Raw genomic sequence first — 24,635 nt, 5'->3', positions numbered from 1 at the left:
ATCCTGTCGGGGGTGTGTGGGGTCTCACAGTGTGTCAGAACCCTCTCAGATGTGTGTGAGATCGCAATGTGTGTCTGGACCCTGTCAGGGGTGTGTGTGGTCTCGTAGTGTGTCAGGACCCTATCCAGGGTGTGTGGGGTCTCACAGTGCGTCAGGACCCTGCCAGGTGTGTGTGGGATCGCAATGTGTATCAGGACCCTGTCAGGTGTGCGTGGCGTCCACAGTGTGTCAGAACCCTGTCAGGGGTGTGTCGAGTCTCACAGTGTGTCGTGTCCTCTCAGGTGTGTGTGGGGTCTCACAGTTTGTCAGGACCCTGCCAGGGTTGTGTGGGGTCTCACAGTGTGTCAGGCCCCGGTCCGGGATGTGTGGTGTCTCACAGTGTGTCAGGTCCGTGTCAGGGCTGTGTGGCGTCTTCCAGTGTGTCAGGACCCTGTCAGGTGTGTGGGGGGTCTCACAGTGTGTCAGAACCCTGTCAGTAGTGTGTGGGGTCTGACAATGTGACAGGACATTGTCAGGGGTGTGTGGAGTCTCACAGTGTGCCAGGACCCTGTGAGCGGTGTGTGTGTATCACAGTTTGTCAGGACCCTGTCAGGGTGTTCGGGGTCTCACAGTGTTTCTGTACCCTGTCAGGGGTGTCTGGGGTCTCACAGTGTGTCAGTGTCCTGTCAGGTGTGTGTGGGGTCTCACAGTGTGTCAGTGTCCTGTCAGGTGTGTGTGGAGTCTCACAGTGTGTCAGTGTCCTGTCAGGTGTGTGTGGGGCGTCACAGCTTGTCCTGACCCTGTCAGGGGTGTGTGGGGTCTCACAGTGTGTCAGGACCCTGTCACGGGTGTGTGGGGTCTCACAGTTTGTCAGGAACCTGTCAGGTGTGTTTGGGGTCTCACAGTGTGTCACGACACTGTCAGGGGTATGTCAGGTCTCACCGTGTGTCAAGATCCTTTCAAGGGTGTGGGGATCTCACAGAGTGCTTGGACCCTGTCAGGGGTATGTGGGGTCTCACAGTGTGTCAGGTCCCTGCCAGGTGTGTGTGGGGTCTCACTGGTTGTCTGGACACAGATGGGTGTGGGATCGCAATGTGTGTCAGGACCCTGTCAGGGGTTTGTGGCGTCTCACAGTGCGTCATGTCCCTGTCAGGGGTGTGTGGGTCTCACAGTGTGTCAGGACCCTTCTGGGGTGTGTGGGGTCTCACAGCGTTTCTGAACCCTGTCAGGGGAGTGTGTGGTCTCACAGTGTGTCAGGACCCTTCTGGGGCCTGTGGGGTCTCACAGTGGTCAGGGCCCTCTCAGGGCTGTGTCGGATCTCACAGGCTGTCAGGACCCTGTCAGGGGTGTGTGGGGTCTCACAGTGCGTCAGGTCCCCGTCAGGGATGTGTGGGGTCTGACAGTGTGTCAGGGCCCAGTCACGGGAGTGTGCAGTCTCACAGTGTGTCAGGACCGTTCCAGGGGTGTGTGGGGTCTCACAGTGTGTCAGGACCCTTTCATGTGTGTGTGGTGTTGTGTGGTGTGTCACGATCCTGTCAGGGGTGTGTGTGGTCTCACAGTGTGTCAGGACCCTGTCAGGGGTGTGTGGGGTCTCACAGTGTGTCAGGACCCTGTCAGGGGTGTGTGTGGTCTCACAGTGTGTCAGGACCCTGTCAGTGGTTTGTGGGGTCTCACAGTGTGACAGGTCCCTTTTAGTGGTGTGTGGCGTCCACAGTGGGTCAGGACGCTGTCAGTGGTGTGTGGGGTTTCACAGTGTGTCAGGACACCGTGAGTGGTTTGCGGGGTTTTACAGTGTGTCAGGATCTGGTCGTGGGTGTGTGGGGTCTCACTGTGTGTCAGAACACTCTCAGATGTGTGTGGGATCGCAATGTGTGTCAGGACGCTGTCAGGAGTGTGTGGCGTCTCACAGTGCGTCAAGTCCCTGTCAGGGGTGTGTGGGGTCTTACAGTGTGTCAGGATCCTTTTGGGTCCTGTGCGGTCTCACAGTGTGTCAGGACTCTCTCAGGGGTGTGTCGGATCTCACAGTCTGTCAGGACACTATCTAGGGTGTGTGGGGTCTCACAGTTGTCCGGACCCTGTCTGGTGTGTGTGGAGTCTCACAGTGCGTCAGGTCACTGTCAGGTCCCTGTGGGGTCTCACAGTGTGTCAGGACTGTGTCAACAGTGTGTGGGATCTCACAGTGTGTCAGGACCCTCTCAGGTTTGTGTCCGGTCTCACAGTGTGTCAGGAGCCGGCCAGGGGTGTGTGGGGTCTGACAGCGTGACAGGATGTTGTCAGGGGTGCGTGGGTCTCAGAGTGTCTCAGGACACTATCAGGGGTCTGTGCGGTCTCACAGTGTGTCAAGATCTTGGCGATCTGGAAGGAATCTAGAGCAGCTGGATGACCTTCGATTCATAAGGGAGAATGAGGCAGTCATAGATGAGAGCTTCAGGGAGGTAGTCACACCTAGGCTGTCGGAAGCAGGTCGTTGGGTGACGGTCAGAGGGGGGAAAGTGAAGGTGAGCAGACAGGCAGTGCAGAGCACCCCTGTGGCCATTTCCCTCAATAATATGTTCACCATTTTGGATACTGTTGGCAGGGACAACCGACCGGGTGTGAGCCACGGTGGCAGGGCCTCTGGCACTGAGTCTGACCCTGTGGTGCAGAAGGGTGGGACGGAGAAGAGGAGAGCTGTCGTCATTGGGGACTCTATAGTCAGGGGAGCAGACAGGAGATTTTGTGGACGTGAGAAGGACAGCCGCATGGTTTGTTGTCTCCCGGGTGCCAGGGTCCGGGATGTCTCTGACCGGGTGCACGACATCCTGGTATGAGAGGGAAAGCAACCAGAAGTCGTGGTACATGTTGGCACCAACGACATAGGCAGGAAGAGGGATGAGGTCCTGAAGTGTGAGTTTCGGGAACTAGGCAGAAGGCTGAAGAGCAGGACCTCAAGGGTGGCGTTCTCAGGATTGCTGCCAGTGCTACGTGACAGTGATGGTAAGAATTGGAGGAGATGGCAGTTGAATGCGTGGCTGAGGAGTTGGTGCAGGGAGCAGGGGGTTTGGATCATTGGGATCTCTTCTGGGGTATTCTTCACTTATGTGAAGAACAAAAGGATGACAGGAGTGAAGGTAGGTCCATTTAGATAAAGGTGGGAAGATGTGCCTGGAAGCTGTGGAAGTGAGTGAGGTGCTCAATGAATACTTCTCTGCAGTTTTCACCAATGAGAGAGAACTTGATGATGGTGAGGACAATATGAGTTAGGTTGATGTTCTGGAGCATGTTGATATTAGGGAGAGGAGGAGTTGGAGTTGTTAAAATACATTAGGATGGATAAGTCCCTTGGGCTAGACAGAATATTCTGCAGGCTTCTCCATTAGGTGGGGGAAGAGATTGCTGAGCCTCTGGCTAGGATCTTTATGTCCTCGTTGTCCACGGGAATGGTACCAGAGGACTGGAGGGAGGCGAATGTTGTCCCTTTGTTCAAAAAAGGTAGTAGGGATAGTCCGGGTAATTATAGACCAATGAGCCTTACGTCTGTGGTGGGAAAGCTGTTGGAAAAGATTCTTAGAGATAGTATTTATGGGCATTTAGAGAATCATGGTCTGATCAGGGACAGTCAGCATGGCTTTGTGAAGGGCAGATCATGTCTAACAAGCCTGATAGAGTTCTTTGAGGAGGTGACCAGGCACATAGATGAGGGTAGTGCAGTGGATGTGATCTACATGGATTTTAGTAAGGCATTTGACAAGGTTCCACACAGTAGGCTTATTCAGAAAGTCTGAAGGCATGGGATCCAGGGAAGTTTGGCCAGGTGGATTCAGAATTGGATTGCCTGCAGAAGGCAGAGGGTGGTGGTGGAGGGAGTGCATTCAGATTGGAGGGTTGTGATTAGTGGTGCCCCACAAGGATCTGCTCTGGGACCTCTAATTTTCATGATTTTTATTAACGACCTGGAGGTGGGGGTAGAAGGGTGGGTTGGCAAGTTTACAGATGACACAAAGGTTGGTGGTGTTGTAGATAGTGTAGAGGACTGTCGAAGATTGCAGAGAGATATTGATAGGATGCATAAATGGGCTGAGAAGTGGCAGATGGAGTTCAACCCGGAGAAGTGTGAGGTGGTACACTTTGGAAGGACAAACTCCAAGACAGAATACAAAGTAAATGGCAGGATACTTGGTAGTGTGGAGGAGCAGAGGGATCTGGGGTACATGTCCACAGATCCCTGAAAGTTGCCTCACAGGTAAATAGGCTTATGGGTTGTTGGCTTTCATAAGTCGAGGGATAATGTCTAAGAGTCGCAATGTAATGATGCAGCTCTGTAAAACTCTGGTTAGGCCACACTTGGAGTACTGTGTCCAGTTCTGGTCGCTTCACTCTAGGAAGGATGTGGAAGCATTGGAAAGGGTACAGAGGAGATTTACCAGGATGCTGCCTGGTTTAGAGATTATGGATTATGATTAGAGATTAAGGGAGCTAGGGCTTTACTCTTTGGAGAGGAGGAGGATGAGAAGAGACATGATAGAGGTGTATAAGATATTAAGAAGAATAGATACAGTGGACAGCCAGTGCCTCTAAACATCTGGAGAAGAGTGATGCTTATGTGAGAATGCTGTTCTCGGACTACAGTTCAGTATTCAACACCATCATTCCCTCCAGGCTTGACAAGAAGCTCAGAGACCTCGGCCTTGACCCTGCCTTGTGCAGCTTGATCGTGGAGTTCCTATCAGATTGCCAGCAGACGGTAAGAGTGGGCTCCCTCACCTCTGCCCCTCCGACACTCGATGTAGGTGCCCCTCAGGGCTGTGTCCTAAGCTCCCTCCTTTACTCTCTGTATACACATGACTGTGTCGCCACCCACAGCTCCAATCTGCTAATTAAGTTTGCTGACGATACTATATGGATTGGCCAAATCTCAAATAATAACGAGGTAGCCTACATAGAAGAAGTCATCACCCTGATACAGTGGTGTCAGGAAAACAACTTCTCCCTCAATGTCGCAAAAGCAAAGGAGCTGGTCGCAATGTCGCAAGAACAAGAGGAATGGAGACAGGCTAACCTCTATTGACATCAATGGATCTGGGGCTGAGAGGGTGAACAGCTTTAATTTCCTTGGCATTCACGTCACTGAGGATCTCACATGGTCTGTGCACACCGGCTGCGTGGTGAAAAAGGCACAACAGCACCTCTTTCACCTCAGATGGTAGAGGAAGTTTGGGATGGGCCCCCAAATGCTAACAATTTTCTACAGGGGCACAGTTGAGAGCATCCTGACTGGCTGCATCATTACATGGAATGGGAACTGTACTTCTCTCAATCGCAGGGCTCTGCAGAGAGTGGTGCGGACAGCCCAGTGCATCTGTAGACGTGAACTTCCCACTATTCAGGGCTTTTCAGAGACGGGGTAAAAAGGACCCAAAGGATCATTCTGAACCCAAATCTCACCAACCACAACCTGTTCCAGCTGCTACTATCCGGGAAACGGTACCACAGCATAAAAGCCAGGACCAACAGGCTCCGCGACAACTTCTTCCACCAGGACATCAGACTGATTAATTCACGTTGATACAAATCTATTTCTACAATTGTACACATATATACACGCTCACCGCACACACTTTACTGTAATTGTGCTGCTGGCACAGAAAAACAGTTTACACGACATGTGTCTGTGATATTAACCCTGATTCTGAGAATTTTTATCTGGCTGTTGTCTCATTTTTTTAGATCTGTTATTCACCGTACTCATACTGTCCTCATTCATATCAATCTAAGTGTGATCCAGTGCACATGGCGTTTTCTAGAAACTGTCATTTAAGTTCTTATTTTTCTTTGCATATTTTCCAGATCTGTTTCAGACCAGGATATTATACCAAAATTATACGTCAATATGGGCATAGTGAGTGTATACTACCTTTGTTATATTTTTACTGTTCAGCTCTGTTTGGCAGATTTTCTTGATCCTTGATGTAAATTCAGATTTTCTTCAGCCTTGAAGTAAATTTTGTTGGAAAGTTTTCCTTTATCACACGATTATCTATTTTCTTTGCTTATTGATATCCTAACTATATGTTTCATATTCTGTTGCATTGTATCCTGATGCTCTGTTTGATATTCTACTGGCTCTATTGCACCTTTCTTTATGTTTCATGTTCTGTACTTTTCTAGTCTAAAGTTCATGCTTATATCTTTGGAAATTAGTTCCATTATTTGAATTATTTGTTTCAGCTTTGCTGATGCAAGAGCAAGTAATTTCAAATCATCAATGTATAGCTGTGCAAACGTATAATTCGTATTTTTACCTGATTTGATACCTGATTTTTGTCCGTTTCAGTAAATTATGAGCAGGTTTAAAGCCAAACAGAACCATACTGGCCTTAGTGAGTTGCTCTGGAAAATCCCTCAATTTTGATAATGGTGGTTGTCCCTTTGTGGTTGTTAATAGGATGATTATTTTATGCCAATGATTCATCAGATGTTGTAGAAATTTCACAAGTATTGGATGAATTTTATATCTATTTGGAACTTCTCTTAACCATGTGAGGGAGAGAATCAAATGTTTTTTGATAGACAATATTACACTGAAAGATTTCTGCTTTCCACAGGTTTTAAAATAGAATTACATGATCTGTTATCTGTTGTTCATAACCGAACGGTATTTTTTCTGCTGTCCTGTGAGTATATTGTGGTTATCTAAGTGAGTTGTTATTAGTTACCGGATGCACGATGCTACAATTATATAATTGTCTTAATATTATTAAGAGCCAATAATAACATAGTAGGTGACCATTCAGTAGTCTTATAAATGCAGTATTGAAGCTGTCCCTGAGGCTGGTGGTACACACCTTCAGTCTTTACATCTTCCGCCCCATGGCAGTATGAAAGAGAGAATGTTTGAGGTGGTTTGGGGTTCAGCAGAGCCAAGAAGGGCCAAAACACCTGTTTCTGTGCTGTAGTTTTTTTTTATGGTTTCTATGGTTTCTAAACAACATCCATGTGTAACTTCATCCATCACCTTTGTCACATCCTGCAGGAACTCAATCAAGTTGTCAAGACGCAAATCCCATCCAAAGCTTTTAATGATTATGGACCTGTATTCCCAGATCACTTTGCTCTACCGCACTCCTCAGTGCCCTACTGGTAACTGTATAAGACCGACCCTGCTTGGTCTTTCTAAAGTGCAACACGTCACGCTTGTCTGCAATCTGCCCAATTTATTCTTAAATGTTAAAAAAGAACCCGCATTTACCACCTCGTCTGGCAGCTCATTCCACACTCCCGCCACTCTGTGTGAAGAAGCCCCCACTAATGTTCCCTTTAAACTTTTCCCCCCTCACCCTTAACCCATCTCCTCTGGTTTTGTTCTCTCCTTGCCTTGGTGGAAAAAGCCTGCTTGCACTCACTCTGTCTATACCCATCATAATTTTATATACCTCTATCAAATCTCCCCTCATTCTTCTATGCTCCAGGGAATAAAGTCCTAACTTATTCAACCTTTCTCTGTAACTGAGTTTCTCAAGGCCCAGCAACATCCTTGTAAACCTTCTCTGCACTCTTTCGACCTTATTAATATCCTTCCTGTAATTTGTTGACCAAAACTGAACACAACGCTCGAGATTCAATGCCTTATACAACCTCATCATAAAATTCCAGCTCTTATATTCAATACTTTGATTAATAAAGGCCAATATACCAAAAGCTCTCTTTACGACCCTATCTACCTGTGACGCCACTTTTAGAGAATTTTGTATCTGTATTCCCAGATACCTGTTCTACTGCACTCCTCAGTGCCTTACCATTTACCCTGTATGTTCTATCTTGGTTTGTCCTTCCAAAGTGCAATACCTCACACTTGTCTGTATTAAACTCCATCTGCCATTTTTCAGCCCATTTTTCCAGCTGGTCCAAGTCCCTCTGCAAGCCTTGAAAACCTTTCTCACTGTCCACTACACCTCCAATATTTGTATCATCAGCAAATTTGCTGATCCAATTTACGACATTATCATCCAGATCATTGATAGAGATGACAAATAACAATGGACCCAGCACTGATCCCTGTGGCACACCACTAGTCACAGGTCTACTTGTATATTGGTAGAGTCTTTGACAAGGTCCCACATGGGAGGCTCATACAGAAAATTAATATGCTTGGGAACTGTGGGGAATTATCCTCGCTGGCGGGGATGCACACCGGGAGAAACATCTTAGCTGGCGGGCGGTGAATCTGTGAAATTATTGTCATAGACTGCTGAGGAAGACACGTCATTGGATATAGTTAAAATGCAGGTTGATATGTTCCTGATTAGGAAGAGCGTCAACATTTACAGAAGGCGGGATAATGGGGTTGAGAGGATTTGCGTAGCAAAATCACTGAGCCGATTGGCTTAATTCTGCTCCTAAGTCTTATGATTTTAGGGTGCATCTGGAGTATTGTATTCACTTCTGATTGTCCAGCTTTTAGAAGGATTGGAGAGGGTGCAGAACAGGTTTATCAGGGTGTTGCCTGGATTCGGTGGCATGTGCTACAAGTGGAGGTTTGATAAACTTGGTTTGTTTACTCTGGAGTTAGAATAGAGATCTGACAGAGGTACACAAGTTTGAGAGATAAGATTTGGGTCGACAGCCTGTATTTTGTTTGTTATTTTTTTACATAAGACTGGTGTCTAATATCAGAGGGCATTTGGTTAAGATGAGATGTGGGAAATTTACAGCAATTGTGAGTGTTTTTTTTTTCATAGAGTTCTGGTACCTGGAATTTACTACCTGAGTCATGTTGAAGGCAACTATGTTAGATATACATGAATGTACAGCAAATGCAAGCATATGGTCAATAATATAAGAAAGGATACCAAAGTATTTTTTTTAAACTTTCCCAGATATATAAAGAGTAAAAAAACAGGAGAGGTTCGATATTGGACCGCTGAAAAATGATGTTGTAGCTGCAGTAACGGGTGAAAAGGAAATACCAGACAAACTCTATAGAAGTCACTAGCGGAATTACAAAAAGTAATGAACACCAGTGAACAGAATTGTGTGTTGTGCTATTACAAAGGAAAAGGGGCTTGGAAGATGAAAGGTCTGAAGATAGAAGAGTCACCTGGACTGGGTCGTATAGTGTATCAGGAGCCTGCCTGGGGTGTGTGGGCATTCCCAGAGCGTTAGGACCTGGAGTGAAGGCTTCAGCAGAACCAACAGATGGATTAATGGAAAAATAAAATGTAGAATATTCAGGCTGCAAAGAGAGATACTTTGAATTGTTACTTCAATCCAGAGATCAGCGAATGGCTAATGGTGAATTTTGATTCCCAGGTTTTGCCAAGTCACAGACTAACATTTGAGATGTGGTTTGAACTGAGCATTTCATCACTCACCTATCAGTTGAGTGGGTAATTCAGATAACCCTTGGGCGATGTTCATGTATTCCTGTGGATCAGGACCTGTTTAAATATAAAAAGAATCCATGGAAACAGAGCTAAAATAATTAAAATAACTAAAATGTTTATTTCAATGTGCCTTTGTGTTCAGTGCATGTTTTTAACGTACCGAGCTCCTGTATTTCCCTCAGTATTCTGTCCAACTTCGGTAACTCAGTCCTCCATGCCAGAAAGGATTCCCACATCGCCCTCCGGGCCCGGGAGCCTTTACCCATCACCAAACTGAGGAAGAGTCTGGAACTCTCTGTCCGGTTTCCCTTCTCTGTCAGTTCAGTGACTTTCTAGAAAAGGAAAGTAATAAATTTACTGTGAAGCAGACATACAGACAGACATGGAGAATGTGCAGGAAAATATCTGTTCATGGTCCCAGTAGCTTCAGAAATGATGCAGTCACTGGGCTGTTGCCTGATCCTCCCTGGGTTCAGTCGTTAACAAAGAAACTCTAGCTGAGGGAACTTCTAAATCAATATTGTGAAAGAATAAGGATCTACTGACACCCTGCAGTATATTCAACGTGATTAATTTACTTATCCATCAATGTGTAACATTACATCAAAAAGATGTGACAACAAGAACGGAAGAGAGGGAGAGCGAGGGAGCAAAAAATGGATGGTGGGCATCACTGAATCGTGGCTGAAAGATCATATTTGGGTGCTCACATCCAAGGATAAATATTTAATCGAAAGGAGAGGCAGGTGGGTGAAAGGGTTGGGTTGACTCTGTTGTCATAAAAAATGAAATGTGCTTCTAAAGAAGTGATAGCAGATTGGACGGTGTAGTTGTTAAGATACTGTGTAGGAAAGAAAATGACCCTGATGGAACAGTAACCAGGATGTGGGATACACATTCCAGTGGGAGAGAGAAGAGGCATGTAAAGATTTCAATGTTAAAATAGTCATGGGGAATTTCAATATGCAGGTAGCTTTGGAAAATCAGGTCGGTGTTGAATCCCAAGTGAGGGAATTTATAGAATGCCTATGAGATGGCTTTTGAGAGAAGCCTATGGTTGAGTCCACTATAGGAAAGGCAAATCTGGATTCAGTGTTGTGTATTGCACCAGATTTGATTGGGAAGCTTAAGGTAAATAAACCCCTAAGAGGCAGTGATCATAAAATAGCAGAACTGACACTGCAGTTTGAGAGGGAGAAGGTAAAAGTTAGATGTATCAGTTTACACTGGAATAAATGAATTACAGAGAAATGAGAGAGGAGCTGGGCAAAAATAAATTGGAAGAGGCAACAACCAAGCAGGAATAAAGTATGACTATGACTATGACTATGACTAGGAATAGATGAAGATTCTGGGAGTGATTCAGAAGGCACAGGTAGAGGTAGATAATCCCAAATATGAAGAATTATTCCAAAGGCAGGATGATCAACCGTGGCTGACGAGGAAGTCAATGCAGCACAAAAGCAAAGGAGAGGGTATAGAGTATAGCAAAACATAATGGAAAACAGAAGGACTGGGAGGCTTTTACTAACCAGCAGAAAGCAACGAAAAGCCGTAAGTAGAGAGAATATGAAATATGAAGGGGTGCTGGCTAATAATGTAAAGTGCTTACCAAAAGGTTCTTGTGATATATATGTCCTTTCAGGACAACCTATTGATTTTTGATGTCATGCGATATCAGCTTTGTGCGTGGTAGTTCCTGTCTAACCAATCTGAATGTTGAACCAGGAAGTTACCGGGAAAGTTGATGAATGGAAGGAAGTGGGTGTTGTCTGAATGGACTTTAGCCCAGCATTTGACAAGGCACTGCAGAGGAGGGTGGGGACTCTTTGAATGACAGGTGATGCTCAGCCTGGTGAAATAAATGGGAGGTCAGATGATACAGACCTCAGACACATGATCTGGACACTGAATGAGCATTGCTGTGCCCGCAGAGAAAGTGGGATTTGGAGGATTGATCAGGCGGATCGATCCAAATTGCTATTCCAGTTTGAAGGAAAAGGGGTTGACTGGTGGGGAGCTGTCTCTGTGTCCACCCTCGCCTGGGTGATAGCTCCACCACAGAAGACCGGTCCCCCTGGTTAAAGTCACAGTCGGTGACTTGTGAAGCATTTCGGACGACGACGAGAAGATCGACTGCATCAGCTCACCTGAAGACTCAACTCTGTCTCTCTCTCTCTCTCCCCATCACTACTCAACTAAATACCACGAACTGAACTGAACTGAACTTTACTCAACATCATAAGACCGTATCTTTTTACCCCTAGACTTAAAGAAACTTGGTTTTTCATACATATATATTCCACACTTACTTTAATATATAATCATTGCTAACCTGTGTGATTTATTTACTTTGATATTACTGTATTGCGTAGTAACTAATAAATATTATTAGTGTATAGCAATACGAGACTCCAAAGTGGTTTCCATTTCTGTTGGTTTCTTTATCCCTGTCATGGGGTACGTGACAATAGGCAGTTTCAGTAGACCAGCATGGAATAGATGGGCCAAAGAGCCTGTTTCTGTGCTGTACTTTCCTATGACGATGACATGTCAGCCACTCATTGTTCAGGAACTCAGACGGAGACTAGACCAGCTGTGGTTAGTAGGTTTCCCTCCCTCAAGTACCACAGTGAAGGCAGTTGGCCCAATTTACAATCTGACAGTTTAATATTCATCCTGGATTAATGAGCTGAGGTGAATTTGACTGACGGTCCCGATAAGACGTGAAATTAGTTTTAGACTGAATGTCTGTTCAACAGCCCAGATATGCAGCCACTGCTCTTGTATCACACTGATAAATACAGCAGGTGTGAGAGGAAAAGGTGACACTGAACCTGTAGTTCCCAGTGCTCCCCACCTTAACAGCTGAAACCAGATCTGCTGGAGACCATCAGAGATCAACATCTCCATTGCCACGTAGAACTCCTAGAACGTGCAGGAGATGAATATTAATCAATATTCCCTCTGATACCAGCAGTTCAGTGACAATAGACTAAATACACTCACCTCATTTTCTTCTCTACTGAAATGTCCCTCCTTTGTCAACATCCAACCGAGTCTCTCAACCTTTTCTTCAATCGCTTGTTTAAGTCTGTCTCTGTAGAACTTTGTCAGCTGGTACAGTCGATATTCCTCCCCCTGTGCCAGGAGGTCAGAGATTGTAAACTCTGGCTCTGCAAATATAAAAAGTGAATGTAGTCACAAACTCAAATATCACCTGTCTCCACTGCTCTCACCCAACCCAACAAACCAGTCATGTCAACAACCTCAGTGTTCACCTGCCTTCATCTGGAAACATGGATTTTATCCTAATCTCTGACACTGGACTAAAACCGAACCATCAATGCGCTAGACATGACGTTACCAGAAGGACCACATTTACTAGAAACCTGTTTCTCCCACCGTCCCACCCACTCACCCATCGCAGTTTAAGATGGGCAATAAATGTTGGGACTGCCAATGATAGTCGCTTCCCAGAGATACTCTCTCCATCCTGGTGAATACGTTTCCCACAACTGTTATCCTGGAAATACTCTCTTATCCGGATAGCTGCGTTTCCTCCGATACACATCCTGGATATCATCAGAACAGGTAGTACATTTCCTGTAGTGCGGTAACGGGTGCCCCCCTACACCACATGTACCACATCCACACATTTCCCCTCTCTGACCAACCCTCCAACAAGGAATCACATTTACCCTCCTCCCTGCCACATTCTGCGAAAACATTACCCTCATATTTCACTCACCCACTCCCTGTTGGGGACTTGACAATTCCGTGTTTAATGAGCTTCTGGGCTGACAGACAGTCGCCTCACTTGTACCAGTTCCAGGGTCCTGATCAGTGTCTCTGACGTCACTGTCTCTGGGCTGACAGACAGTCACCTCACTTGTACCGGTTCCAGGGTCCTGCTCAGTGTCTCTGACATCACTGTCTCTGGGCTGACAGACAGTCGCCTCACTTGTACCAGTTCCAGGGTTCTGCTCAGTGTCTCTGACGTCACTGTCTCTGGGCTGACAGACAGTCGCCTCACTTGTACCAGTTCCAGGGTCCTGCTCAGTGTCTCTGACGTCACTGTCTCTGGGCTGACAGACAGTCGCCTCACTTGTACCAGTTCCAGGGTTCTGCTCAGTGTCTCTGACGTCACTGTCTCTGGGCTGAATTTGCTCCACTTCCGCTGCGGCCGGACCGCATTCCATTGGGACGTCGCTCTCAATCTGACCCTGCTTTGGTACCTTGCTTCCCATGTCCCGATCATCTTCCCTCAATGAGTTGCCTGGTAAAAACCTCTTGAGTACTTTCCGTACCCGATTTAATTTCCCACCTGAAGTAAATGATGAATAGCAGGTTTAGAGTGATTTATACTCGAGCAAGGATTCACAATGGGTGCCTGCAATGGAGCCGAGACTCCGGCTGACCAGATTTGGAGTGGGACTGTGCTAGTGAATGAGAACCACACTTCCTGCTAGGTGACCGTCCCGATAAGCCGGTGTCTGGACACATCCACTCCCAGGAAAAAACTGGATAGACACAGTAATACTGATCACCGACTACACATTAGTTGAACACACTGATAACCAGCGGTTATTAATGGAACAGCATCAGGTGATACGGGGAATTATCACTGGGATTATCTTTCATAAACATAAATCTCCCTGGGTCACAAACTGTCCAGTCACCTGTGTCACTCACAAACAATCCACTGGATTACTCATGGTCCGATCCTCTAGATCACACGTTCTCCGTTTGCTTTGTCTTACATTGTCTTGTCCCCTGGGTCACAGACTGACCATTGCCTTGATGCCTGGTCCCCTGGGTCCCATCCCGTCACCTGGAGGATGATTGTCATGTAACAACTATACAAGTCATTGGCAAAGGGAGCGTCTTGGCGTGCAGTTCTCGTAGCTAAACTTAAAGTCTCACCGAGAGAGCTTTGCGTTCATTTGCGGTTGCTGATCTATAGGATGGATGTGATTCAGCTGGAAAGACTGTCGAGAAGATTGTCAAGTATGTTACTGGATGGAGCTGCTTGGTTTTTGTGTTATATGTTTCGGCTGGGACAGTTTGCCCTGGATCAGGGCAGCTTGAAGGGTGACCTTACACACGTACATAAAGTAATCAGGGGTGCAGAGAGGGTGGATAGTCATAATATGTTTCCCAGGTTAGGGGAGTCTGAGACTCGAGGGCAGAAATTTAAAAGGGACTGAAGGGGCATTTTTTCACGTGGCGGGTGATGAGTATAAATTGCATGCAGTCAGAGGAGGCTGTAAACACAAATAAAAGGATTCATTTCCAGGCTGTAATCTCTGTTTTATTCCACCTGGAATCACAGAGTTGAGCACAATCACAATGCCCACCGGAGACAGTGACAGTTGGTCATTGGTTATACCGGGTCTCCCATCAGAGATACTGGGAATTTAAATTCAGGTAGCAGATCATCTCAAGAGGGAAATATTGAGAACTCACTTTCACCATTTGGCCACAGACCAGACATGGATTGGGATATTAAAACAAAATCAGAATCAGGTTTATTATGACCGGCATGTGACGTGAAATTTGTTAATTTAGCAGCAGCAGCTCAATGCAATACATAATCTAGCAGGGAAAAAAATAATACTGAATAAAAAAAAATAAACAAGTAAACCAATTACGAATATTAAATAGATTTTTTAAAAACTTGCAAAAACAGAAAGACTGTATATTAAAAAAATCTAAGGTAGTGTCCAGAGATTTAATGTCCATTTAGGAATCGGATGGTAGAGGGGAAGAAGCTGTTCCTGAATCGCTGAGTGTGTGCCTTCAAGCTTCTGTACCTGCTTTCTGATGGTAACGGTGAGAAAATGGCATGCCCTGGGTGCTGAAGGTCCTGCATAATGGACGCTGCCTTTCTAAGACACTGCTCCCTGAAGATGTCCTGGGTACTTTGTAGATTCATACCCAAGGTGGAGCTGACCAGATTTACAACTTCCTGCAGCTTCTTTCGGTCCTGTGCAGTAGCCCCTCCATACCAGACAGTGATACACCAAACCAGACCACAAGTTTATCTAAAATGAAGTGTCTCCTGATCCTCAGCCATTTCCAAGGCTGGCAATGTTCTCGGCTCGGTTACAGAAAACAGAGTTCGGAAAATTCCCCTCATCTACTTTCCCTCAGAGTTTGGAAAATTTCCCTCATCTGAATTTTATAAATAAAAGTTGGAGATGTCTTTCACCTCAAAACAGGCCGATGTGCAACAAACCCTGAGCCTGGACTTTTACGTAACAAACAACACCGCCGTCACATTCCTGTTTGTGTTTCACTCTCAACCTACTGATTCAGGGTCTCCGGCTCCTTTCACTCAGGTGGAGCTTTGCCTGGTGAACGAAGTCATTCGACCATTACTGGTGTCAGGTCCCTGCACTGGGACTGTTGGACTGATCAATTACACAAAGCCACTTTACCAGTGGGATCAATGACACTTTTCTCTGCCCTGTTAGCACCTGTGTAAGTTTCTTCATCTGAACTAGTAACCACATAACAATTACAGCACGGAAACAGGCCATCTCGGCCCTTCTAGTCCATGCCGAACTCTTACTCTCACCTAGTCCCACCAACCTGCACTCAGCCCATAACCCTCCATTCCTTTCCTGTCCGTATATCTATCCAATTTGTTTTAAACGACAACATCGAACCTACCTCAACCACTTCTGCTGGAAGCTCGTTCCACACAGCTACCACACTCTGAGTAAAGAAGTTCCCCCTCATGTTACCCCTAAACTTTTGCCCTTTAACTCTCAACTCATGTCCTCTTGTTTGAATCTCCTCCATTCTCAATGGAAAAAGCCTATCCACATCAACTCTATAAATCCCCCTCATAATTGTAAACACCTCTATCAAGTCCTCCCTCAACCTCCTATGCTCCAAAGACTAAAGACCTAACTTGTTCAACCTTTCTCTGTAACTTAGGAGATGAAACCCAGGCAACATTTTAGTAAATCTCCTCTATACTCTCTGAACTTTATTGACATCTTTCCTATAATTTGGTGACCAGAACTGTGCACGATACTCCAAACTTGGCCTTACCAATGCCTTATACAATTTCAACGTTACATCCAAACTCCTATACTCAATGCTCTGATTAATAAAGGCCAGCAAACCAAAAGCCTTCTTCACCACCCTATCCACATGAGATTCCACCTTCAGGGAACTATGCACTATTATTCCTAGATCACTCTGTTCTACTGTATTCTGCAATGTCCTACCATTTACCATGTATGTCCTATTTTGATTAGTCCTACCAAAATGTAGCACCTCACATTTTTCAGGATTAAACTCCATCTGCCATCTTTCAGCCCAGTCTTATAACTGGCCTAAGTCTCTCTGCAAGCTTTGAAAATCTACTTCATTATCCACAATGCCACCTATCTTAGTATTATTTGCATACTTACTAATCCAATTTACCACCCCATCATCTAGACCATTAATATATATGACAAACAACACTTGACCCACTACCAATCCCTGAGACACACCGCTACACACCGTCCTCCAATCTGACACACAGTTATCCACCACTACTCTCTGGCATCTCCCATCCAGCCACTGCTGAATCCATTTTACTATTTCGATATTAATGCCTAACGATTGAACCTTCGAAGTGCAGCTACAGGACAGAAGTTTAATGATAAAGATCCCAGTGAACGTACCTGTAGCCATTCTGATTCTGACTGACGATTGTCGTCGTCTTGTTTACACTTTGGTCGCGGTGCAGGACAGCTCCAGCTGTTGGTGATGCCCTGAATTACATACAACAAGCAGACAGTGAGTCAGAAAGAGTACGATTCTTTGCAAAATGTGACCGTATCGCCACCCTGTGTATCAGAGCAGCAGTTTGCTTAGGGAACAAACATTCCCTGTTAACATCAACTCCCACACCATGTCTGTACGTCAGTCCAGTGATATCTGGCGAATCCTATTGACAGAGTCAGAGAGCAACAGAGCACAGACACAGACCCTTCAGCACAATGAGACAATGCTGACCACAGTGCCCACAGAGTTGGTCCCAATTTCCTGTGTTGGGCCCATTTCACTCTTGGCCTCTTCACTCCATCTACACATCCCAACTGCTATCGTCACAATCACTGTCTATCTCATTGGTAACTCTGAAGCAAAGCATTCATTAAGCACCGCATCACCGCATCCTCCAGGCACATTTCCTCCCTTGCTCCTGTGTAGTCCTACCCTCAATCTATTCATCCTCCTCTTCTTTTCCCACATGTAGAACGCCTTGGGCTTTCCTTCATCCTGCTTCTCAAGGACACCTCAAGTTCCTTCGACCTCTAAGTCATTACTTAAGCTCCTTCCAGGCTACCTTATAATTTCCTAGAGGCTTGCTTGGATGTTGCTTCCTAAACCTAAATAATGCTTCCTTTTCCCTCTTGCTTAAATGTTCTCATCTCTTGTGACCACAGTTTGTTTATATAAACATTCTTTCACTGTGGGTGGAACCGTATATAAGTGTTCCTGAAACAACCTTCACATTTCCATTGTGTATTTCCCCTTGAAAATGTTTTCCCAATTTACACCCCAAAGTTGCTCCGAATACCATTGTAACAATCCATCCACTAATTAAATACTGTCTCGTAGGGTCTGCTACTATCCTTGTCCATGACCATGATAAAAGTTGGGGTGTTGTGGTCACTGTCTCAAAAGGGCCACCCATTGTGACATCAGTCACCTGACCAGCATCATTGCCTCATATTAGATACAGTACGGTAACTCCTCCAGTGAGCCCATCCACATACTGTGTCAAGAATCCTTCCTGGACACACAACACATTCTGCCCCATTGACACACTTTGGAGCGAGGAGGTGGAATCAACATCAGGAAAGTTGAGGTCAACAATGATAACAACCTTGTTGCTTTTGCACCTTTCCCAACGCTGCCAAGTTATCTGCTCTCATTATCCCTGTGGCTTTGGGGGAGGCCTATAGAATACTCCCAGAATGATAGCCCCCTTTCCGTTTCTGACTTTCACCCACATTGATGTCCTCTGTGTATGTCGCTGTGATACCATCCCTAATTAGTACAGAGAATTCCCCCCCATTCACCCCCCACCCCCATATGTATTATGAAACAACTAAAACCTGGAGCATCAAACACCAATCCTGCCCTTGTAACAGTCAGGTCTGTGTAATGGTGATAACATGCCATCCATTACTCGGATTTCCAGAAACTGCAGATTTTCTCTTTTTTTTTTGATAGGTCATCATTCAGTCATGGTACAAGTCATAATACATAGCAGAATTAGGTAAAATGGTCATTCTAGTCTGCTCCATAATCAATCATGAAGGATTATTTTTCCAACACTGTATTGTTGCTTCCCTGCTATAATACTCAACCCATTTAGCAATCCAGAACATGAATATACCCAACGATAGCCTCCACCACCCTCTGTGACATCAAATTCCACAGATGAACCAACATTTGGCTGAAGTAATTGCTCTCACCTCAGTTTTAAAGTGAAGCTTCTTTATTCTGAGGCAGCACTCTCAGATCCCAGACTCTCCGTCTAATCAAGACACCCTCTCCATTCCCACTGCATCCAGACTTGCTGTTATTCAGTTGGTGTAAATAATCACCCCTGCCCTAACTTCCACCCCCCCCCCACCACCAAACCCCAACCACCATCCCTCTGAACCCCACTAAACACAGGCCCAGGTCCATCAAATGCTCCACATGCATAATGCTTATTCTTCAGATTATTCTTGTGAACCTTGTTATCAACAGCTGTACTGAATACATTTCCGGGGAAAACAGGACAATTGGTACCAGGATAATGTACTGGGAAAAGCTGTGCTTTCTTTACTCTTCTGTCAACTCTCACAAAATGTTCCAGGGTGAATGTAATACAGATAAACTGGAATCACTGAAATGCTCAGCAGGTAAGGAACAGCTGTGGGGAGAGGAAAAAAGTTAGCAATTCGGTTTCCTAACCTTTCATCAGAATGGATTCAAACATCATCCAGTTTTTAGTGGAAAATCTTGGGTTGTTCTCCATGGAGTGGTAGGGACTGAGGGAAGATCGGATGGAGGTTTATAAGATTATGAAAGACATAGATAGAGTAGACGGGGAGTATTGTTTCACTGTTTAGAAATGTCTAATACCAGAGGACATGCAATGAAGGTGTGAGGGAGTAGTTGCAAAGGAAATGTGAGGGTAAGTTTTTCTACTCAGAGAGGTGTGGATGCCTGGAATGCATTGTCTGTTATGGTGGTGGAAGCCAACACATTGGAAGCTATTAAGAGATGTTTAGGTAGGCACATGGGTGTGAGGAAGATTGAGAGGATATGGACATTGTGTACGTAGGTGTCATTTTTTTTTTGGGGGGGGGGGGGTTGACTTACTTTTTATCTGGTTTGGCACACCATTGTGGCCGATGTGCCTGTTCCTGTGATGTACTGTTCCATGTTCTGTTCTATCTTCAGCATCTTGAGTTTCCCTTTGACTCCCACTGGCAGATAGACAGGTGACAGTGAGGGGGAATTTCCAAAAGTGAATTGAATTCTGAAACCCCGGTCTATTTCTACTGGGGCAAACACAAAATAGCGTATTAATCACAGCCTCTCCCTGCGAGGGATGGAATGGGAACTCATTCTCTGCTTTGCTTCAGAACTTCAGAACCTCAGAACCAAACATCTGAGCACAGAACAGAAATACTCGCTCAACATCTCAAAAACCCGGACAACCTGATCCCCTGATTCATTTTATCTGGGTGAAAACGTGTGGTATCCCAGGATCCAACCTCAGAGGGTCACAGCCCACACCCAGAGCCTCACACATCTTTTCCACATATCACATTGGGTGTTTCCACATCTCACACTGACAGACTCACGCTACCAATATCCAGCCCCTGGAGACGTCTGCTTCACTGCGGAAGGAGGAACATCCAGCCACATCTGTAAAAGCACCAACGTAGACCGAAGCCCAAACACTACCAGTTCCATATTCCTGGAGCCCCCATCCCAAGATTGTATCTCAAGCACCAACTCTCCCAGGGCTCTTTGCTGCCGGTAATATGCGGCAGTGTCTCAGCTAATCCCAGTTCAATCTTCTTGCTGCGTGGGATCTCGCCCAGTACAGCTGGCTGCCATGTTTCCTGCAGTGTAGCAGGAACAAAATGTAAAATTATAAAGTAGAAAATGCTGGGAACTCAGTTCATCAGACTACATCTCTGAAAGGACAAATGGTGGAAGACCCAGTTTCAGAACTGAGACTGTTCGAGATGCTGCCTATCTGCTGAGCGTTTCCAGTATTTTCTCCTCCTTACTTTGAATTTCCTGCAACTGTAGTATTCTCTCCCTCCTCGTTTTAATGCACAGATAGTAACTGATTGTAAAATATCAACAACACCCTAAACAGTAAATGCCACCCCACCCCAACCCATTTGTTAGTTCTCAGTTCATCCTGACCCTGGTGTAATACATCCCATACAGTCAATGCTCACAGCATCCTTTCCTCCCACTGTCACTCTGTTACATTTGCTCCTGAGGCCACTGTCTCTACGCTGAGAGGCGGTGACCACAGAGCGATAAAAAGTACAACACTTGCTGCAGATCTGACAGGCCGTTACCCTGGAAACGGAGGAAGTGGCTCACCGAAAATAACCGAGAAAGGAAACAACAAACTCAACATCAGATGCTGAGAGTTTCATTATTACAAAGATTAACACTGCAGCCATTTTGTAACAGAGAAACTAAAATTGAAATGGCTGTTTTTACCCTGCCTCGTGCTGTATTCAATTAGACCTCTGGTAGTTCTTATTAACAAAGGAAAAAAAAACAACAACAAAAACACACAAAAAAATAAAAAAATAATAAAACAACAACGAATCCTGGAAAATTAAATGAAGTAAAAGGTGAAAGAGAGCACTTTACAACGATGACATAGGTCAGAAGAAAGTTTGCTGATACTGATCAGTGAGGTATCCTAAAATGACACAGCTAGAACAAACAATAAGAAATTTGGCATATACCGTTTGCCCCTGACCAAACTTTATCAATGAGTCATGGAAAGTATCCGATCTGGATACTTCCCGCCTTCGTACGGCTGCTGCTCTGCCCATGAGAAGTTGAAACATCAGAGAACTGTGGACACAGCTGAGCACAGCATAGAAACAGGCCGCCCCCACCCCCCATGAACTGTCTCTATATTCCCCGTTGCCTCAGCAAAACAGGAAACAGAATCAAAGTTCTCCACAAACCTGGACATTCTCACCTCTCCCCACCCATCCGGTGGAAGATTAAAAGAAAACAGAAACATACCACTGGGCTGAAGGATGGCCTCCATTTTGCTGTGATATCAAATTGAATGTTCCCAGTATGATAGGACACAGCTTAATAAGATGGACTGTCGACCTCGCTATCTAACTCCATGTGACCTTGGACCATATGTCTACCTGCACCGCACTTTCTCTGTAACCATAATGATTTGTTACATTCAGTTATTATTTTACCTTCCATCACCTCAATGTTCTGTTGTAATGTATTGATTACTATGGATGGTTCACAAGACAGGTTTTCACTATACCTCGGTACATGACAATAATAAACAATTCCCCACTTTAATTGTGTGGACACATCAAAGAGAACGAGCTTTTCCTCTGGAACATCTGTAGAGAGTTTTCACTAAAGTGTACACACTATTGAGGAACCCACATAGAAATATAGAAACATAGAAAATAAGTGCAGGAGTAGGCCATTCGGCCCTTCGAGCCTGCACCGCCATTCAGTACGATCATGGCTGATCATCCAACTCAGAACCCCGCCCCAGGCTTCCCTCCATACCCCCTGATCCCTTTAGCCACAAGGGCCACATCTAACTCCCTCTTAAATATAGCCAATGAACTGGCCTCAACTGTTTCCTGTGGCAGAGAATTCCACAGATTCACCACTCTCTGTTTGAAGAAGTTTTTCCTAATCTCGGTCCTAAAAGGCTTCCCCTTTATCCTCAAACTGTGTCCCCTCGTTCTGGACTTCCCCAACATCGGGAACAATCTTCCTGCATCTCGCCTGTCCAATCCCTGTAGGATTTTATACGTTTCAATAAGATGCCCCCTCAATCTTCTAAATTCCAATGACGATAAGACAAGGCGAACCAGTCTTTCATCATATGAAAGTCCTGCCATACCAGGAATCAATCTGGTGAACCTTCTTTGTACTCCCTCTATGGCAAGGAAGTCTTTCCTCAGAGTAGGGGACCAAAACTGCACACAATACTCCAGGTGTGGTCTCACCAAGGTCTTGTACAACTGCAGTAGTACCTCCCTGCCCCACTATTCGAATCCTCTCGCTATAAAGGCCAGCATACCATTCGCCTTTTTCACCGCCTGCTGTACCTGCATGCCCACTTTCAATGACTGGTGTATAATGACACCCAGGACTCGTTGCACCTCCCCTTTTGCTAATCAGCCACCATTCAGATAATATATATATACACACACACACACATAAATGGAATACGCTTAATTCTCACATTAATATGGTCACATACCCGGAAATATCGGCAAGTCGTAACAGGGGAATGGAATCAAGAACAAAATGCCCAGACAGAAAGAGATGACGTCACAGATCTGGATGTCACTGCTGGTCTCAACGGGTGAAAGATAAAACTGCTCATACACGTGGGGTGATGCCCCGAACGTGGAGTTACTGCCATTAATCTTCTCTGTCTGCAAAAGCACGACAGGCCGAATGGCCGCTTCCCGTGTACTGGAACTATGTAAAACAATTGTCGACCCCAGGCATCGCTGCAGGTGAAGTTTAGATCCGCTACCAGGCCGGGTGATGGACATGAAGATCCCCGGGTACAACTCCACAGATGGGAGTAGTTCCAGCATCCCGCCTCATCCCGCTCCCAGGACTAGAGCAACAGGGGCTGAGCGGAGGCTCATCTCCGGCGGCTCGGTGTGAAGGTCCCACAACCAGGATCGACCCCGGCAAGTTTTGGCCAGCAACCCGGACCGAAACCGCCTGTCCGTGTGACTTAACGATACTCACTACCCATCGTCAGATTTCCCGCTCGGGACCGGCCTCAATACTCACCGATGGGAGCTTCCCCCGCAGACAGTAAATCTTCCCCCGGCTCCCCGCCGACGATCCGCATCAACGCTGAACGGAAAGGAAACCACCGACTGTCGAGACTGAGCATGCGCAGTATGAGCTCCGCGTCTTCAGCGCTGTGGTGGGCGGAGAGCGGTGGTGGGGGAGCGGACACAAACCTGCAGATGCTGCAGCTCCGCGGTAAACGGGATTGGTGAGTCTCTCATGTCAATATTAGAATCAGGTTCAATATCACCGGCACGTGTCATAAAAATGTGTTGCCTTTACGGCAGCAATACTAAGTAATACATAATAACAGAGAAAAACTGTGAACCACAATAAGGACGTGTGTGTGTGTGTGTGTGTACAATTTTTTGAGAAGCACAGATGAATGCAAGAGGTTCAAATCTCCCGTAAATAGGGTCATACATCGGGAAACAGTGGCTGCACTTCAGCAGGTCATAACGGTAAAATGGGCTGAAAAACAAATGCCCACCCACAGTGGGAGGAGGTGACTAATCTGGACGCCACCGCCTTGTCTGAACGGGCGAAAAATGAAAGATGAAAGATGGGTATAGTCCCGGCATCACCGCCTCATTCCTCCCCCGCCCGTCAGGACGAGAACAACAGGGACTGAGCGGAGGCTCATTTCGGACGGTTCTCTGTGAAGGTCTCACAACCCGGACCGACGCCGGCAGGTTCTGCTCCAGGAAGCGGGGCGAGGCCGCCAATTCGGAGAAGTTAACGGCACTGACTGCCCAAGATCAGGCCTCCCCGCTTGGGACCAGCCTCGATACTCACCGATGTGAACTTGATATCTTCACCCCGCAGTCAGCGATCCCTCCCTCGGCTCAGTAAAGCAGAGCGGAGGGCGGGACTTGGGAAAAAAAGCGGTGTGACGAACCAGCAGCAATAGATTACAAATGGAGTCTGGTTTTGATGTTAAAACCACTATCTTTATTAGTAACTACTTATAATATCTTAACTTAAGCAGGATAAACAAAAGTTAACAGTGTTACGTAGGCACATATGTGTGTGGCTTCCAAGGTAACAAACTTGGAAACAAAGCTAGAGTCTTACGAGGGTGAAATATGCAAGTTCGGTTGTCCACGAAGTGAATAATGGGAGAGAGAGAGAGATATCTGTAATCCCAGGCAAATGCAGAGAGTAGGCGATCACGTCGAATTTCACAGATAAACGGAAGAGCCGTCG

General features: G+C 45.9%; 1 protein-coding gene across 1 annotated transcript in view; it reads right to left on the bottom strand.

Annotated features, from left to right (window-relative positions):
• Window positions 1-24,635, bottom strand: part of LOC140208627 (NACHT, LRR and PYD domains-containing protein 3-like) — a 79,499-nt gene that overhangs the window by 11,576 nt on the left and 43,288 nt on the right. The window contains exons 3-7 of the mRNA XM_072277447.1: window positions 17,030-17,119; window positions 13,093-13,668; window positions 12,351-12,517; window positions 9,502-9,673; window positions 9,330-9,395 (exon numbers count right to left, since the gene is read on the bottom strand). Of these exons, the coding sequence (XP_072133548.1) occupies window positions 9,330-9,395; window positions 9,502-9,673; window positions 12,351-12,517; window positions 13,093-13,668; window positions 17,030-17,039 (991 nt within the window). The 5' untranslated portion in view covers window positions 17,040-17,119. The remainder of the gene's footprint in view (window positions 1-9,329; window positions 9,396-9,501; window positions 9,674-12,350; window positions 12,518-13,092; window positions 13,669-17,029; window positions 17,120-24,635) is intronic.

Source organism: Mobula birostris, chromosome 13 (genome assembly GCF_030028105.1).
Source record: "Mobula birostris isolate sMobBir1 chromosome 13, sMobBir1.hap1, whole genome shotgun sequence".
NCBI lineage: Eukaryota > Metazoa > Chordata > Chondrichthyes > Myliobatiformes > Myliobatidae > Mobula > Mobula birostris.
The sequence above is the reverse complement of the archived record's forward strand: the minus strand, read 5'-3'. Positions and strand labels throughout refer to the sequence as shown.